Raw genomic sequence first — 17502 nt, 5'->3', positions numbered from 1 at the left:
AACAGATTGAATACAAGTGGCAATTTGAGTCTTATAATGGTAGTGTACATGCTTACTGGTAGCAATATTTTTGAAAGTATGGTGACTTACTGAAAACATAATTTTACCAGGCAGATTATCTTTGGAATTTTTCCTTCACCTGTTGAAAAAAGAAGAGGAAAAGAAAAAAATATGACAAAAAATAACATGCTTGTTCCTCATTCTTCTTTTCATGTATGTCATTTTATGAGTGAATGTTTCATATTTATTTGTCATTTGTCCATTATTTTTTTTTTTCCTCTTCAGGTGTAACCTAGCTCCTGTGGTGGAGTTTGCTGCAGATGTGGGAACTAAATCAGATTTTATTACCATGAATCCATCAGTTGTGCAAAGAGCATTTGGAGGCTTTCGGAATGAGAGTGACAGAGAAAAATTTGTGCATAGACTTTCCATGCTGAATGACAGTGTCCTTTGGATTCCTGCTTTCATGGTCAAAGGAGGAGAGAAGCATGTGGAATGGGTTAATGCATTAATCCTTAAGAATAAACTGAAAGTGCGAACTGCCTATCCATCATTGAGACTTATTCACGCTGTCAGAGGGTAAGTGACTGGAAAGGACTAGTCTGTCCTTGGCACAATGGAACACATAACTAAACATTTTTGCTAGACAGGAAGGAGACTCAGTAAAATCTCCAAATTAATATATGTTTCCATTATTTTATAACGGTTACCCTGTTCACAATCATGAATTTTTGTTTGTGTACTTACTATTTTAACTCATCCTTTTCTCATAAAAGCAAGCTGTTGAACCTGGCACTTATTTATGTCTACTCATGAACAAACTACAGATTTTTATATTTTTCTGAGCTAGAGTAATAAGAATTCATAGTAAAATTGATGAGTTTAGGATAACAAAGCTACAACAGAAATGCTAAATGACTAGTGGATAATATCGTCAAAACATAAATGTTAAACATATTTAAGGAACAATTAAGTCCCATCTGTAGACCAAGAGGCCTACTACTGAGAGAAAAGACTGACTGAGATAATATGGCTTAACACTTTACCCCAAAGTCACAGGTGCCAACTTCACGAATTAAGTCAACATTTCCCTTTTATTATCATAGGCTTTTTATTCTCAAGGAAAAAGTATAAGAAATGATCTCTTGCTTAGAAGTGACAAGTGACCAGAAGGCCAAATTCAGTCATAAAACCCATAAGCAGATAAGCAGTTATGTTTATTTACTGAATGTATGTATGCTGAGTGTCAGATACTGTCAGCACAAAAGTGAGGATCTCACTACTTAGATGCATAGGCTTCATGGTAGAAACAGAGGTGTATATAATTCTAGAAGTAAAGTAAAGGGGTGAATTGTCCCTCTAGTGAGCTTAGCATTTTGAACTGAACTTTAAAAACAGCATAGCATTGTTGGGCAAAAAAAAGGAGAAAGTGAAAGTGTGAGAGGGAACCAAACAGAAGGAAATATCATTGCCTCATTAAGGGAAACTGACACAAGAAAATGATTAGGTGCACAGTAAAGGTATGGAAAAATGGAGTCCATTGTGGAGAATTGGAATATGAAGTTGGAAAACTAAGTGGGAATATGGTTGGTCAGGGAATTAGTTTTATCCTATATAAACACAGTATCAATTTGAGAAGGTACACTTTTAACTGCAGATTCTTTTAAGAGAAGTAAAACACTAAAATTGCAAAGGCCAACTAACCTTTTTGATTAATTTACTCATAGGTTAATGGAGATGTAGTACAGAAGCACTGAGCATGACAGGTTCAGGGGATCAATTAAATATAATAGAAAGAATTCCTAAAAAAAGACAGTGTTCCAAGCCCAGAGTTAAAAATAACTTCCTTTATGTAATGTAATAGACAGGAGGCAAAGGTGTTTTGTTTTATTTGTTTTGGTACTGACATCCTTTTCTGCAAGGATTTTCCCTTTCCTGATTAAACCTGCAGATAATTTTTTTGTATTGTATTATACTTCACACAGCTAAAGTCCATTTTTATAATAAGATCATGGTTATTCAACATTCATCTCTTTGTGTTTGAAAATTTCAACAAAATAAGATAGAATGTGTACATTTGGAGGACAAGTAACTGTCATTTTTTAAATTAAAATGTTTTATATTTAAATTTTGACTCTAAATATGATATATTCTTATCAAAGAGCAACTTTACAAGTGCATGTATTAAGAACACTATTTTGAGATGACAAAGTTGAGTATTATTTGGTTCTGAAAACAAACTTGGAGAAATTACTTTTCAATTTTAGAAACACACATTACAGAGATAGATGCATAAGTTTAAAAACAAATGCTATGAGTAAGTAACCCCTAACCATGGAAAACAAAAGAAATACTTTAACAGTATGCTGAATTAATATTTTAGTTTGCTAGATTCTGGTTAATGTTTCACAATTCAAAAATAAAAATAAAAAAGCAATTAAGCATGAAATCAGAGACATGGTTGAAATAGTGTACTTTCAATAAAGTAAGATCCAGGTAGAATTAATAATGATGAACAGTGGATTTATATAGGCTTTTACAGATGTTTTGTTTTGCTTTGCTTGGCTTTGCTTTTTTGAGAAAGAGTCTATGTTGCCCAAGCTCCCCTTGAACTCCTGTGCCCAAGCAGTTCTTCAGCTTCAGCCAATGGAGTACCTGGCATACAGGCACATCCCACCACACCTGGCTTAGACATTTTGAACAGTAAAACTTAGGGATTCTTTGAGTAATTTTCCAATACTCTTCTCTTATGCTTTATGTTATCTGCTTTTCTTCCATAATCATTTACATATAAAGTACAGTGCTGATCCTTTAGTGTTGTATCCCAGAGAAAAATAGTGTCAGACTCTGACTACTGGTGAAGTTAATAGCATGCTTTGTTTTGGTTAGTTTGTTTAGTTTTTTTGAACAGACTACTACTATTACTTCTTCTTCTTCTTCTTCTTCTTATTATTATTATTATTAATATTATTATTATTATTATTATCTTTAATGTGGTGCTGGGGATCAAACCCAGTGCCTCATGTGTGCTAGGCAAGCACTTTACCACTGAGCCACAACCCCACCTCTGACCAGACTTATTTTGAATTCTCCAGAAAAAAAAAAAAAACATTTGTAGGTAAATGGATGGAGTTAGAGAAGATAATGCTAAGTGAAGTTAGCCAATCCCAAAAAAACAAATGCCAAATGTTTTCTTTGATATGAGGAGATTGATTCATAATGGGATAAAGAGAGGGAATATGGGAGGAATAGATGAACTCTAGATAGGGCAGAGGTGTTGCAGGGGAAGGGAGGGGGCATGGAGTCATATATGATGATGGAATGTGATGATTATTATTCAAAGTACATGTATGAAGACACGGATTGGTGTGAATATACTTTGTATACAACCAGAGATATGAAAAATTGTGCTTTATATGTGTAATAAGAATCATAATGCATTCCACTGTCATATATAACTAAAAAAGAACTCATTCCACTACTTTCTTCCTTTTATATATACATACCCTTCCTTGAAGTGAAGGGATAGAGTTCTGAAGTATAGCCTAATGTTTAAAAGTAGCTCCAGAGTGGCCTATCCCTTTTCAAATGAGATAGAATTAAGTACTTATGTGCGTGTGAGAGGCTATTTTATTTATGAAATTATTGAAACTAATACTTTTATGCATACAAGGTAGTATTTCAATGTAATATGTGTATGCTAAAAAGCTATTAGAACTCTAAAAAATCATAGGACGTGTGAACACCAATGTAAAAGAAAATTTAGATGAAATGAAAGCAAGGGCGAACTCCAATTAGACTGTTTTTTAAGTATTTGTTTCATATCTCTTGATTTATCACTCTGAAGCCTTGTGGTTAATACTGTTAAGAAAAAGTTTCATATCCTCTGTTGATTACTGGGAGTTTTTTTGATTCTCATGAAAGGTTAGAATACCAACTCACGCATTTCAGGGTGGGCATGATGACAGTGCTTGAATGTCAAGACCTTTCCAAGTACTGCAACTGCAAGTGGAAAGTTTAGGTGATAATGAACATCAAGATTCCCAAACACAACAAGGATCATTTAGGTTATTATCACATGGTCCAGTTTCATTATTTCAACTTTTTCCTCTGAGAATTGCAAATGCTTACTAACTTTAAACACTCATTTTATTTTTTTAAAGCTCTAAAAATGAAATCATAAAGTGTAATGCATTATTGGATTAAGATTAAATGTATAATTCTTTGAAAGTCATATTAAGGGAAATAGGAGGAAAACTATATAGATAATTTGTGATTTAAGAACAGTCTTGCAAAATAGTGAAAGTGTAATTTAATGGACACAAATAAAATATGTATTCACGAGTTTAAGAGAACACATTAAATCCATGATGGATTGGGACCTTTTTATAGTTTCTTCTTTGAAAGCCCCCTGTGGTCTATGGTTTTTAAAGCATTTTGTGAAGAATGAATAATTACAAGATTTAAGAATACAGAGGGCACTTTGAAAGTTCATAATTACTCTTACATGCAACAAAAAGAATATGTTGTAAATTTATAATAAAATAATCAATGTACAACTCAAAATCTCCTTTAAAAAACTTTTCACTGGGTCTGCAGATGTAGCTCAGTGGTAAGCCCTGAGTTCAATTCCCAGCATCACAAAGAAAAAAAAAAAAACAACAACAACAAACTTTTAACATAGAAACAGTTTTATATGATTTTAAATTACTATTGAAAACATACTTCAAGTCAAAATATATTTTAAAAAATATTTCATTATGTAAAATTCGTTATATTTTTGTAATTCCTATATTTTATTTATAATATCCAAGTAGTTATGAATTTTTTAAGTGGAATTATTATTCTTTGTTTTCTAATTTGCAACATGTTAAAACAAAACACAAAAGCAAGCATTACACAAAGTGGAGCCTCAGTTGTACTACCAAACAATCAGAATTAATTTCTTAAGGATTTTTCTAGCAGTTAGATGGATAGACTGATAAGAATATTTTAAATTTCTATATTTATAAAAGTAAACATGTAGTTATGCTAGTAGTTGCACAAGTATATTCATATGTACTCTTCCTCACTTTGTTTATATAAATTGATTTGTTGTTTTCTCAACACTTAAAGATACAGCCCAATCTTTACAATGGAAAGTTTACCCCATTGCTTACTTTTCTGTATTTACCCAGCCAGTTTTGATAAACTCTTATATTAAACCCTATTTTGTTGTTGTTGTTGTTTAGTATGATTTTTTTTGTAATAAACATTTAACGGGAAAGAGAGCTTAAATATACAATTATGGTTTTATCAAATTTATACAATAACAGTATTTTTTAAAATATAAAATTCAAGTATACTCATTATAATAACTCTAAACAAATATATATATACATATATATGTATATCTGTATACATATATATGTGTGTGTGTATATATATAATATATAAACATATTATATATATAATGTCATATGTTATAATTCCTTTTCAATTACAATTCCCTGAGCTAATGATAGTTAAAATTTGCACTATATTTTTCTATTCTTGTTGTCTGTGCTTATGTTCACATATGCCTTTACACATATGTATCTACAAATACATTTACAGAATTTTTTTCCATTTCACAAATAAAAAGACTTTAATAAATGTAGAGGGAGATTTTTTTCCTATAATCAAATATTTAACTTTAAGAGATTAATTGGTTTGAACTTTGATCTCTTTGTCATAAGTTTTGTAAAAAATATGTTAAAACACTTATATTTGAATCATTTTGCTCCTAGCAATTATTTTAGCTATTATTAATTATATAAATTAAAATGAAATATTTAGGTCAATTATTTCCTAAGCATGCATGTCCCCTAGTTAATTTAATACTAATATAATTGTCCTATTTTGTTACAACATTATATATATTAATTTGTTTTAATATAATAGGGCTTATGTTATCATTGAACAGAGAAACTGCTGCTGTGTATTAAACAGGATAAACACTTGGAATGAGAACTTCCATGTGATTAGCATCTATTCCTATCTGCATGCAATGTCCTGAAATGCCATGACCATTATAATAATTTTAAAGATGTCCAATATTTTTGCAAACAAACATCTTCACCAGAATGACTTCCAGCAGGGCACAGTGACGCACACTGGTAAGCCGAGCAGCTCCAGGCGGTTGAGGCAGGAGGATCACAAGTCCAAGTCCAATGCCAGCCTCCAGAAAACTGAGGCACTGAGCAATTCACTGAGACCGTGTCCCTAAATAAAATACATTATAGGACTGGGCATGTGGCTCTGTGGTAGAGTCCCTGAGTTCAATACCAGGTACCAAAAAAAAAAAAAAAAAAAAAAAAAGATTTACAACAAACATAATAATTCACTGCATATTCAATTCAGTTCACAGCTAGTTTTTAAATTTTATACTATAGAAATTTATTGAATACAGTTTACTTATTCAAAATAAGTCTTATTTATTCAATACAGGCTTTATTCTGTGTGTGTGTGTATGCGGCGCTGGGGATAGAACCCAAGGCTCATATCTTTATCTTTTTGTGGAGAATATATGTAACTCTTTCAAAAATCTTACAATCTTATCAAGTTGAACTGAATGACTACAAAAATAATGTTCAAGTATATGAAATCAATTGTATAACTTTTTTATATTTTCTTGGAATTAAGAATTTTCATTTGAAATACTTGTTAACCACATAATTACCTATAGCAGTGTTTTCTAATTTGGGGTTCATATATACATTTTGAAGATTCTCAGAAAACTTAATTTTTATATAATTCTTTACAAATAATTCATATTTTTGCATACTACATATTCCACCTACATGCACATATTTTGCATACTACATATTCCACATACATGCACATAATTAGAACATTTAATTTTTATGTCATTTTTTACAAATACATTATATTTTTGGATATTAAAGCATTAAACTCTTTGCAGTTTTATGATTGACACAAAAACACCATTTCTCAGAATTTCAGTTGAGTTCATCTTTCAATGTAAAACTCTGTTTTAAATTAAGATGTTTTCCCCATGCCAAACTAACTTCATTGAATGCCATGGACTTGCAGAAGAATTTGAATCAGACTATTCCCCAGTAGAGTCCCCAGTGAAAATATAAGCCAACATATATCATCAGTAGACTTCAGGGAATTGAGTTCATTACAGTCATTCAAATAGATTGTTTTGGAGTATTGAATCAACTCAAAGACACATATGGAAAAGCAATTTTAAAAACAACTTTGAAAATGGAAATATTCACTCCAAGTGTTTTCTGAAAATGTCTTACTTGCTTTAAAATTAGTCTTATGCTAAAAACATTTCCATATAGTTTCTATTTTGACCTATGAGCAACACAGCTGTAAAACTTCTTCATAAAGCATGTGTCCTAGTTAAATGTTTTTGACTATTGAGACACTACATAGTAGGTATTTTATGCCGAATGGCATAAAATACTGTACCAGAAACACTGCTACTATATTTCTTTCCCTAACAAGAGGACTCCTATAGGTACACTCTGGCCCTCTGCCATTCTAACCTACAGGGTCAAACTTGGTTACCCTCAGACACAGTAGTATTTCTTGCTAATCCCTCTTGTTTGAATTCCATTGTAGAATGTGATCCTGTAAAGGACCTTGTACCTGAGAAGACATTCATACACATATGACTTTTATATGAATTCCTGTACAACAGCTTGCAGGATGTCTTTGTCCAATACACCTTCCAATTGTTGGTTATCTCCACTGAGTTGAAAACTCTTTGCAAAGCTCCCAGAATTTCTTTGTAGGAATGATAAAGCCTAAGGGAACGTCTGTGACACTGACATATTGGCTTCTTCCTTATCTACATATATCATTTTTATTCACTCCTCAATTTCAGTTTGAAAGTATTTTCCAAGTGGGCACAATTTCTCACTCTTTGTATTTTCTCTTAGATTGACTTGGCTGTACTTATATTCTTTTCACAAGTGATACATGATTCTCTTAGAGCAGAGATCAAAATATGTCATTGTTGCTCATATTCTTCCCCATGGGTAAATTTCATGAGAGCAAAGACTGATTTATTCCTATCTGCATAAACCTAATATAAAGCATAAATTTTCTGAATATGCTATGTTGAAATCTGTGCAAAGGATGGAGATTAGAGTTGTTCAAAAGGACAAAGCTATGATAAAGTAAGACTGTGATGTTTAGCTCAGAGTTAGTCTATTTGATCTATTAATTTTTAATTAATCTGGGGCTGGAGATGTGGCTCAAGCGGTAGCGCGTTCACCTGGCATGCGTGCGGCCCGGGTTCGATCCTCAGCACCACATACCAACAAAGATGTTGTGTCCGCCGAGAACTAAAAAAAATAAATAAATATTAAAAATTCTCTCTTTCTCTCTCTCTCTCTCTCCCCTCTCTCACTCTCTTTAAAAAAAAATTTAATTAATCTAAGAATCAGTTTTTAAACAATATTAATTTAACATGCTGCTTTCTAGAGGAAAGTGATTACTTCAAAGACACTAGCCATGGAAAGAACTTTATTTTTCACTACTTTTTAAAAAATTTCAAGGCTGAAATTTAGCAAGTAGGACAAAGGTTTATACTGCTATATTCAAGAGCTACAGGAAAAAATCATGAATTCTTACCATGAGTTATATTCACTATATGCTTTTATTCTATGATCTTTATGCTTTTAAGACTCACTTTTCTAATGAGTGGCAGAAAATACATAGTAAACCTCAGAAAACCCCTTATATCTCTGACCTTTCAGGAAAAAAGGGGAAGACTGATCAATAAGAACATTTTCTATTGAATTAATCTGCATAAAACAGTTGTAAGTCCAGCTATTCAGAGACTTTTCACATATATTAAAAATAATTAATTGTGAAGTTAAAGTAAATGGCAAATATATTTAATGCAGTTTTAGACAGCAAGCATGAGTAGATACTTGAGTTGCTGAGAAAGGAGGTTATTGAATCAGGAATCTCATAAATCTTTAAAAAGTTACAGTTTCTTGTCTCCTAGAAATAATTTAGATGTAGTTTAGCTTGACAGAAATAGTTTAGATTAGGTGTTTCCTTGTGATTGATCATAATCAATCAGCCCCTGATGTGGTTGACAATATGGTCATAGCCTCAGGCCACAGCTTCCAAATTATGGCTACTGATAGTTGTAATGCCAGCTCAATAGGCCAGTAATAAATAAAAGAATAAGGGAAAAGACTTGAGGCTAGAACACTAGAATTATGATGTAGGTAACAAGCTATTTATTGTTGCCTGTATCAAAGACCACTATGCCAGCATATCATGTTTCTTGTTGGAAAGAGAAAAGGTAGGAAATACTTCTGTTTCTCCTTTTTCTCTCTCTCCTCTAAAACCTTACTCCAAACCATTAAAAAATCTGGGTAAAAGTACATTGTAGCAAAAATAAGTTTGAAGAATTTGGCTACAAAAATATTTTTAATTTTAATTTAGTCCCTTATGTTTTCACAATCCATGGATGAATTAAGTGAAGACAAGCATTCACCAAGGCAAGAAAATAATCACAATGTGAAGCCTTGGTCAGCACCAGGTTCATTGGTAAGAAAAGAAAACATGCTTATGAGGTCTGATATGACTCCCTGGTGAGAGTACCCTAATCTACGTGTGTGCCCAACAGCCAGGATTATTCTGCATTCCATACAAATATACCAAATGACAATATTTGTTTGTGTCTTAAAAAGCAACTGTGCACTCACTTCAACTTAGGGCATTTGTAATTTAAACTGGTTTTCTGGAGTTGATACTTAAATATAGTATGTAATGATTTATATATGTATACATATATATATATGTATATATATATACACACACACACACACACATACATGTATGTATATGGAAAATATTGTTCAATGGAATCAGATTATATAAAATTTGAATTCTTATACATTTTCTTCAGATCCGTGGTCATTGTTAAAATCCAGTGATTTTTCTTCCTATGATCTTATGTTGGGGTTGTCAGTTGTGGGGTCAAAATAAAAATAAAATTCTAAGATATTTTTCTCATTGAGAAAATATCTTAGAATGGTCCTTGCCATTACAACTTAGAAGCTGTGGCCTTATAGTTATTACTATTTGTGGATAAATTAGACATACAGTAGAATATTGTACATGTCATGAAGGATTCTTCAGACCTCAAAAGAATCACCACCTAAACTTCAAATATATGAGAGAGGTAACAAAACAACTTAAATATGCTTTAGGTGTAAATAACTGATAGCTAATTCTTACTTAAAAGTAAACAAATTTGGATTAAAAGAGAGGAATCATAAAGTCCCTATTAATCAATGTTGAGCAGTTAGGAGCAAGAAGGGGGAAATATATGAAGCTTCCTCATCTTTGCCTTCTGTTGCACATGTGATCCTGGGCTCTGGGCATCTTTAGGCAGCTGGTTTCCAGTTAGGCATCACAGTTAAGCTCAGTACCAAAAAGTGGTAGAAGAGGAAACATTGTTCTGTATGGGGCGTACACTTGTTGCTTTTATGTTTGCACGAGTTTTCAACAAAAGAATTCATTACTCCAGCAATGGTATTGTTTACCTGTTTCCTAGATACCTTTACTTGGTGAGAAAATCAGACAAATGTCAATATCTTATGAATTTGATGCTGCTTCCACTTTTATCCTCCACACCATCATTCAGTGACCATGTGGCTACTACTCCAATGCAGTATGTAGTAGAGAGATTGGGCTGGTAATTGCTACCTTCTTAGTACTTTTTTCTCCAAGACTAAACTGGTTTTGTTTCAATCAGTATACGTTTTCATTGTGAGCATCAAATTGTTCTCATAATAAAAGATTTTTTTTTTACTTGTCCCATCATTAAAGCACACTCCTGAAGGAAATATAAATCTTAGATGTCATCCCAGAGATGATAAAATGAAGGAAGGGTGAGAAATCTCTTTTGCAAAATAATAAATAAAATCATAAGGAGATAGTGTACTAACTACATATTCTTAGGACCATAGCTTGTATAGATTTCTGTTCATAACATTTCTTAACTGAGGTTCCTTGGTCTTTAAAACAATTTTAGTGAAAGTTGCCAGAATTAATTAATCTGCATCAACAAGCAACTGAGTTTAGATTTAGAACTTCCTAGCTTTAGATAATGATATTTTGACCAATAACAAATTCAAATGACATTTAATAGCTATAGAAATCATGCAAATACCTCTTATGTATTAACAAAATATAAAATGCCAGGAATTCTGTGCTATGCTATTGATATTTTTGATAATTTAGTCGAGTAGGAACCCACTTTTTACTTTCTCTTTCATCTTCTCTGGTGGATCTTAGTTAAAGTAAGATTATCATTTGCAGCTAAAGAACTGAAATTGCATTTTTTTTCATTGATAACCTTATTGCTCAAAGTAGAATTCTAAAAGATTTAATCAAAATGGTTCTATAGCAACATATAAAATATTTACAATATGATACAACAATCTTACACCAAAATACCAGTTTCTCAACAGCACTTGGGAAAATACTATAGTCATTAGAAATGACTTACTTTTACCAGATATCTTATTTTTGTTTTTGCTTCTTAGTCGTCAGAATTTTTTTTTAGGGAAAAAATAGTTTGTGGAAGTCACCTATAGATGCTATAATCAAATAATCCAACCACAGATCTCTACTAATAACTGTCACTATAAGGAAGAATAAGAGCTGCTAATATTTTTAAGTTTGTTCAGCTGGCAAATATTTTCATTTTCTTTATTTGTTCTGAATCATATGCCTACAACAGAATTGTTGTCAGTATCAAAATTAGTAAACTGATTATTTTACAGGAAATAATTAGCTCAGAATATATTCATACAAATAGTTTAGTTGTGCACAAAAAATGGTTTGCTTATCAGATTGGATAAAAAATGAAATGCAGATTTTTTCATTAAAACATTTTTATTGAAGCAACAAAGTACTTGAAATCACATAATTCTACAACATTTGGAAAACATGAATAGACCCACTTCTGCTACAGCACATTCATTTCTTTGCTGAACATTTATAGAATGCTGTTCTATGCCAGGAGCTGGGCTCAGCCAGGAGCTGCCTAGAAGAATAACAAAAACTTGTGCTTCCTCAAGTGACAGAATTCCCAGCCTGATATTCCAAAGGTTTCCGTAAAGAAGCTGCAAGATAATTTGGGAATGGGTATCCCAAGGTATTTGGCAAGCACTTGGCATATCTTCAGTGAGATATTGCTGTTACCAATTAGAAATTCGCAGAAGAGATTCCAGGAAGCATTAATGATCAGCTAATAGTATACACCAAGAATGTACAGTGGTGTCCATCCCTGTGTTGGGTCATAACTGTATATTACATAACAGTCTTCTTTAGACAGAATGAAACATGATTCTAGTACCTTATGACCTGAATACAAAGGTATTATTGTCAAGGTCCCTTTGGGAAAAAGAAAAAAAGATTCAGGATCCAATTCATATAATCCTGCATGCTGAAATTTGTGATACAAAGATTAGAAGAAAATAAGAATAAATAGTTATATGATGACTGCAGTGACTACCCTTTTAAGAAATAATTCAAGGTGACAAAAGTATGCTCTAAATAGATTTATGAATGTCTTTTCTCTCTCTACTATGAAGTACTGTACATTTGGCATTTCCCTTACTCTGGTTTTCTCATTTAACTTGGTGTACACAGGAAATAAGTTCTTGGGTTTCTCACTGTGACAGCCTGTGTGATAATGAGGAAGCATACTGTGATCACAAAGATTAAGTGGGAGCCAGGGAAAGGGACCCTTACTGAAGAATAGAGCAAAAACAAAACAAAAAAAAATTAAAAGGATAAACTAAGAAGAAACAAAAAACAAAAAGAATGAACTATCTTTATTTGTTGTATTCTTTAAGATATCCATAACAAGAAAATTTTGATAATTTTATATATATATCCTTAAGGAAACCAGGAGACTGAAATGTTAGATGAGCAAACATAGGCTGAGGAAAGAAAGAGAAAGAGATTTTTCCAGATGAAACATAAGAAAGAGATTTTTCCCAATGAAAAACTAGTAAAATGATATTTTGTCTGTACTCAGAAACAGATGATGTTGACATCCAGCTTCCTCTCCAGTGGTTCACATATTTGAAAATGACTTTGCATTATACAAGCATTGTGACTCATGACTAAATGAACTGCTTGGGGGAATTTTGGATGCCTCTGAATGCTCTGGACCTTTCGATTGTTAATATGTATGGTTGACTGGGGACTTTCTGGCCAAGCTGTTCTTTGATGATATTAGAAAAAAAATAAAGAGCTTGTTCTTTATTCCATTATAGCAATACATTGAAAACTAGTTTCATAGTCTTTTAGAACTTCCCCCATTTTCACCCTAAAGAAAAGTCTGGAATTGATCCTGTGTGTGTGTGTGTGTGTGTGTGTGTGTGTGTGTTTGATTAAATAACTGCACTGTACTTCAGAGAGCAGTAAAGCACTACAATATTCCATAAAATAAGTAGAAAATGTTTAAAAATGTTGAAAAGTTGAAAGAAAACTTCTGACTTCTTGAAGCAATCTAAGTCACTTGAGATGAGTCACTTGGAAAGCATTGGAGATTTTCATTTCAAGTATTAGGCAAGTGTACTCTGTCTCCCTGGTGAGACCAAATATGATATGATATGATATAGAAGTTCAGGATGAGGAGTTAATATTTTATATATATATATATATATATATATATATATATATATATATAAAATAGTAAAATGATATAACTGTCATACAAATATAGGTATATATTATGCATAGCTAATAAATATATATGAAAATAATTCAGTGATATCTTATATAATCTATTAATTTTCTCATTTTATATAGGGCACTTTTGAAGCCCAGACTCATTCAAGAATAAACACTCATTTAGTGGCACAACCAGAGTTGCTGATTCCAGGTTATCTTTCTAGCAATCCTTCTGTAGAACAGTGCAGCTTTATATTGGGATAACAATGTCTGTGCCATTTTATCATTCTTTTTTATATATGATTTTTCAATATAATAGTATTGATTTATATACCATTTTACTCTTTCAAAGTAATATTTAGAAACTGAATGCATTTCAGTTTATAAGTTATCACATATCTGAAGCTGTTTCTGGCTTGTGTTTCCTGGACAAATTTAAAAGAAAGATTATTTTTCACAGACTAGAAGAGGAAAAAAAAACTTAAAAAATGCTTATCTAGCTATGGATTTATAGCCCGAACTGCAAGTCTAAGTTTTAAATAATTCTAAAATAGAATTCCATTTTTTTTTCAACTCTAAAAAAGATAGCACAAATTCTATAGCTGGGTTCGGAAGCATTTCATTTAATTTAAGTTCATTTATCTACTCAGGCTTTCAGCTGACATCTGCAGAGCAAAATCAAGATCTCTTCTGGAAAATTGATTGATGGTGCACCATATTATTTGTAAAACTCAAACCATCTACATTTGAAATATTTTATGCTAATTGAAATTTGAAACAAAATCAGAGACCTTAATGTATATATTTGACCAAAGAACAAATGGAATTCATTTTAAAACTAAATATCAAGTTGTACACATTCAAAGTTGGTAAAGGGTTATAGGAATAAAAGAAAAAAAACTTTAGTTTTTAGGGCATGCTTTGTCAACAGTTTTACTTTATTTTACTAGAAGGTTTAATGTGGGTCACATGGTGTTAGCAAAACAATTTTGTGGCATACTGACACTGTCTATTGATAATTTTGTTTTTTCTTATACATATTTATTATTCTTTTCAAAGCAGATATTGTCAAAGATATACTTGAAGAACTACCAGAGAATATATTTATATTCTAAGTGTCTACAATGTTGAGAGTTGATTGTCTGGAACACAAGACGGTGGGGTAGGAGGGACTTCATTTTAAAAATTCAGATTGAATGAATTGCATTCTCATTAATAAATAAGGAAATACATGTGGTGTTGAACTTTTAATATTTAATATAGCATGTTCTTTTTAATCAGTTTACTAATGTATGGACCTAGTTACAAAAGTATAAATTGAATACTACTTATGAACAAGACAGATTTTTATAATGCTATTATTCAACGTCCATTTGATGTTACCACTTTGTGTAATATAACATTGGTCCTTATTTAAATTCCCTGATTTCTCTCATTTCTCTGGTAGGACACCCTACTGCCATTTCCGTTCCTATTTCTGATTATAGAATAGGAGTCGCAAACTAATGACTCACAGTTTATTTCAAGTCTACTGACCTACTTAGGGACACATAACTAAAAATTAAATTGGATGCCAACATTTAAAAATAGTGAGATTTCAAAAGAAATTCCAAATTGCAAAAATTTATTTTAAAATTGAAAATCTATCTAAAATAGATCTTTATTTCCTTGTAATAACAGCTAACTGTGCTTTCTTTTGTGGCCTGGGTATTGCCATCCAGTCCTTTACAACCCAGGTACCCTTTTGTCTTTCCCACACTGACACCAGATCATTAAACCCTAGTTTCATTCTTCTGCCTTTGAGGAGTAGAAAAAGGTATAAACTTGTATGATAATTGATTCAGACACTCATAGAAGTAGAGAAGACTTTGCATAACATCAATCAAGATTTCATATTAAAATAATCACATTAAGATATTCTTGAGCCAGTTAAGTGACTTAGTAAGAATATATATGCAATAGCTTGGTCTCAAATGCACATATTTTGTCACCAGTTTAAGAAACCAAATGTTAAATAGTTGCAGAAAGTTAAGCAGCATCTTACCAATGAGAAGTTTCTTTCAGGCAATGTGTGCTAGTGAATGTTTAACAATGAGCTGTCTAGGTAAACAAAATAATCTGAATTCATATTTGCTGATTTTCATAGTGTCTATACTCCCAACATATCCATTTTCAAGTTAATGATAAAATATTAACTGGATTGCAAAATTTCAGACAATTTGACAAGCCTTGTGTATTAATAAGCTCCAGCTATAGTACACCCAAATATGTACATAGTTAAAGGAAATTTTTGTCTGTATTGAGTAAATAAAAAATGAAGCCACTTACATTCAGCCTTATTAGATGAAATCCTTTCTATCACATAGAGAGTTCTATCAGAAATAGTATCTCATTTATCAGAATGTTTTCTTTTTATTGTATCTGTCATCATAGTTCAGATTGGCTAATGCAAATGCACTGACAACAGTGATATTTATAAAAGCAAATCAATAGCTTTTATTTAATTAGCCTCTTCTGGTTTATTATTCTAGTTAAATATAAGCATGCATAATGGACATTTTATACAATAATCCTTAAAGTGGAGTGTCTAAATGTTATTGACTAGAGAAGAAGAACTTAAATTCTTCACTCTACTATTGAGCTAGATCTGACTAAATAATTTTGAATAGCATTCAAATTTCATAGTATTGGTCAGAGATGGATATTTATTCTAAATCTGTTATTATTTACTGAAATATTCATCAGTTTTCTAAAATGTAAAAAATTATGAGATAATTAGTAATATTTATGACAGTGCAATTCATTTACTCTATTTTCTCTATTATAAGTGCTTGTGATAAATTTAACAGGATTTAAATTTTTCTATTTATGACATTGATTCCCACAGTAAAATACACATTTACTTTAATAATTGGGAAAATTAGATTTCTTAACCACTTTAAGTGAAATCCAAAAGGACATTAGTAAAAGTAATCACAGCTTATCTGATAAAGTAAAATTACACTGTAATTTCCTTTAATCACAATTAAATATATAGCATGAGATATAATTTATGACAAAATTTTCACTTAAAAATAAGTCTTATCTGGGTGTAGTAACACACACCTATAATCCCAATGGCTCAGAAGGCTGAGGCAGGAGGATCGAAAATTCAAAGCCAGCCTCAGCAACTTAGCAAGTCCCTGTTTTAAAATGAAAAATATAAATAAAAAAATATGGCTCAGGTTAAGGGACTTGGGATCAAGCTCTGGTATAAAAATTAGTAATAATAATGATAATAATAATATTTATTTAATTGTACACATTTGTGTGCATGCATATATATTACAGTTTATATACTTATAGAAATATCATATATAAACACATCAATTATTATGCCTTCAATTCAGTTTCTAATTTCAGAACCCTAAGATTTTATTGAACTAATTGTTAATAAAGGTTAAGATTCATTTATAAATAGAAACAAAAACACTGTGTGCAATGTAGCAGCTCAACTTTCACCTGTGATATTTTATTATCCACTGTCAATTCAGAAAAAAAAAAATAAGGTTAAGAATTGAAATAGTATTTCTTCCGTTTTCCATAATAAAAAGAATCTCACAAAGTGAATTGGAAATATTTGCAACAATAGTCAAGACCATATTCTGGTTTCTACCAGTATTAATATTATAATAAAATAAAATGGTTTAATCAAAAATTGATTTTGTGGGGATGAACAGGCAAAGTAAATTAGTGGTTATGTAATCTAAAAGCTTTTAAATTCATTCTTATGGTTGAATGTGGTTC

At 31.4% G+C, this 17502-nt stretch overlaps 1 protein-coding gene across 1 annotated transcript in view; it reads left to right on the top strand.

Moving 5' to 3' along the window:
- St8sia4 (ST8 alpha-N-acetyl-neuraminide alpha-2,8-sialyltransferase 4) overlaps positions 1-17502 on the top strand; it is a 90138-nt gene that overhangs the window by 46098 nt on the left and 26538 nt on the right. Inside the window, exon 4 of the mRNA XM_026395037.2 lies at positions 286-579. Coding sequence (XP_026250822.2) covers positions 286-579 — 294 coding nt within the window. The remainder of the gene's footprint in view (positions 1-285; positions 580-17502) is intronic.

The sequence above is a fragment of the Urocitellus parryii genome, chromosome 1, assembly GCF_045843805.1.
Source record: "Urocitellus parryii isolate mUroPar1 chromosome 1, mUroPar1.hap1, whole genome shotgun sequence".
NCBI lineage: Eukaryota > Metazoa > Chordata > Mammalia > Rodentia > Sciuridae > Urocitellus > Urocitellus parryii.
Note: the sequence above shows the minus strand (reverse complement) of the source record. Positions and strands in the feature narration are given on the sequence as shown.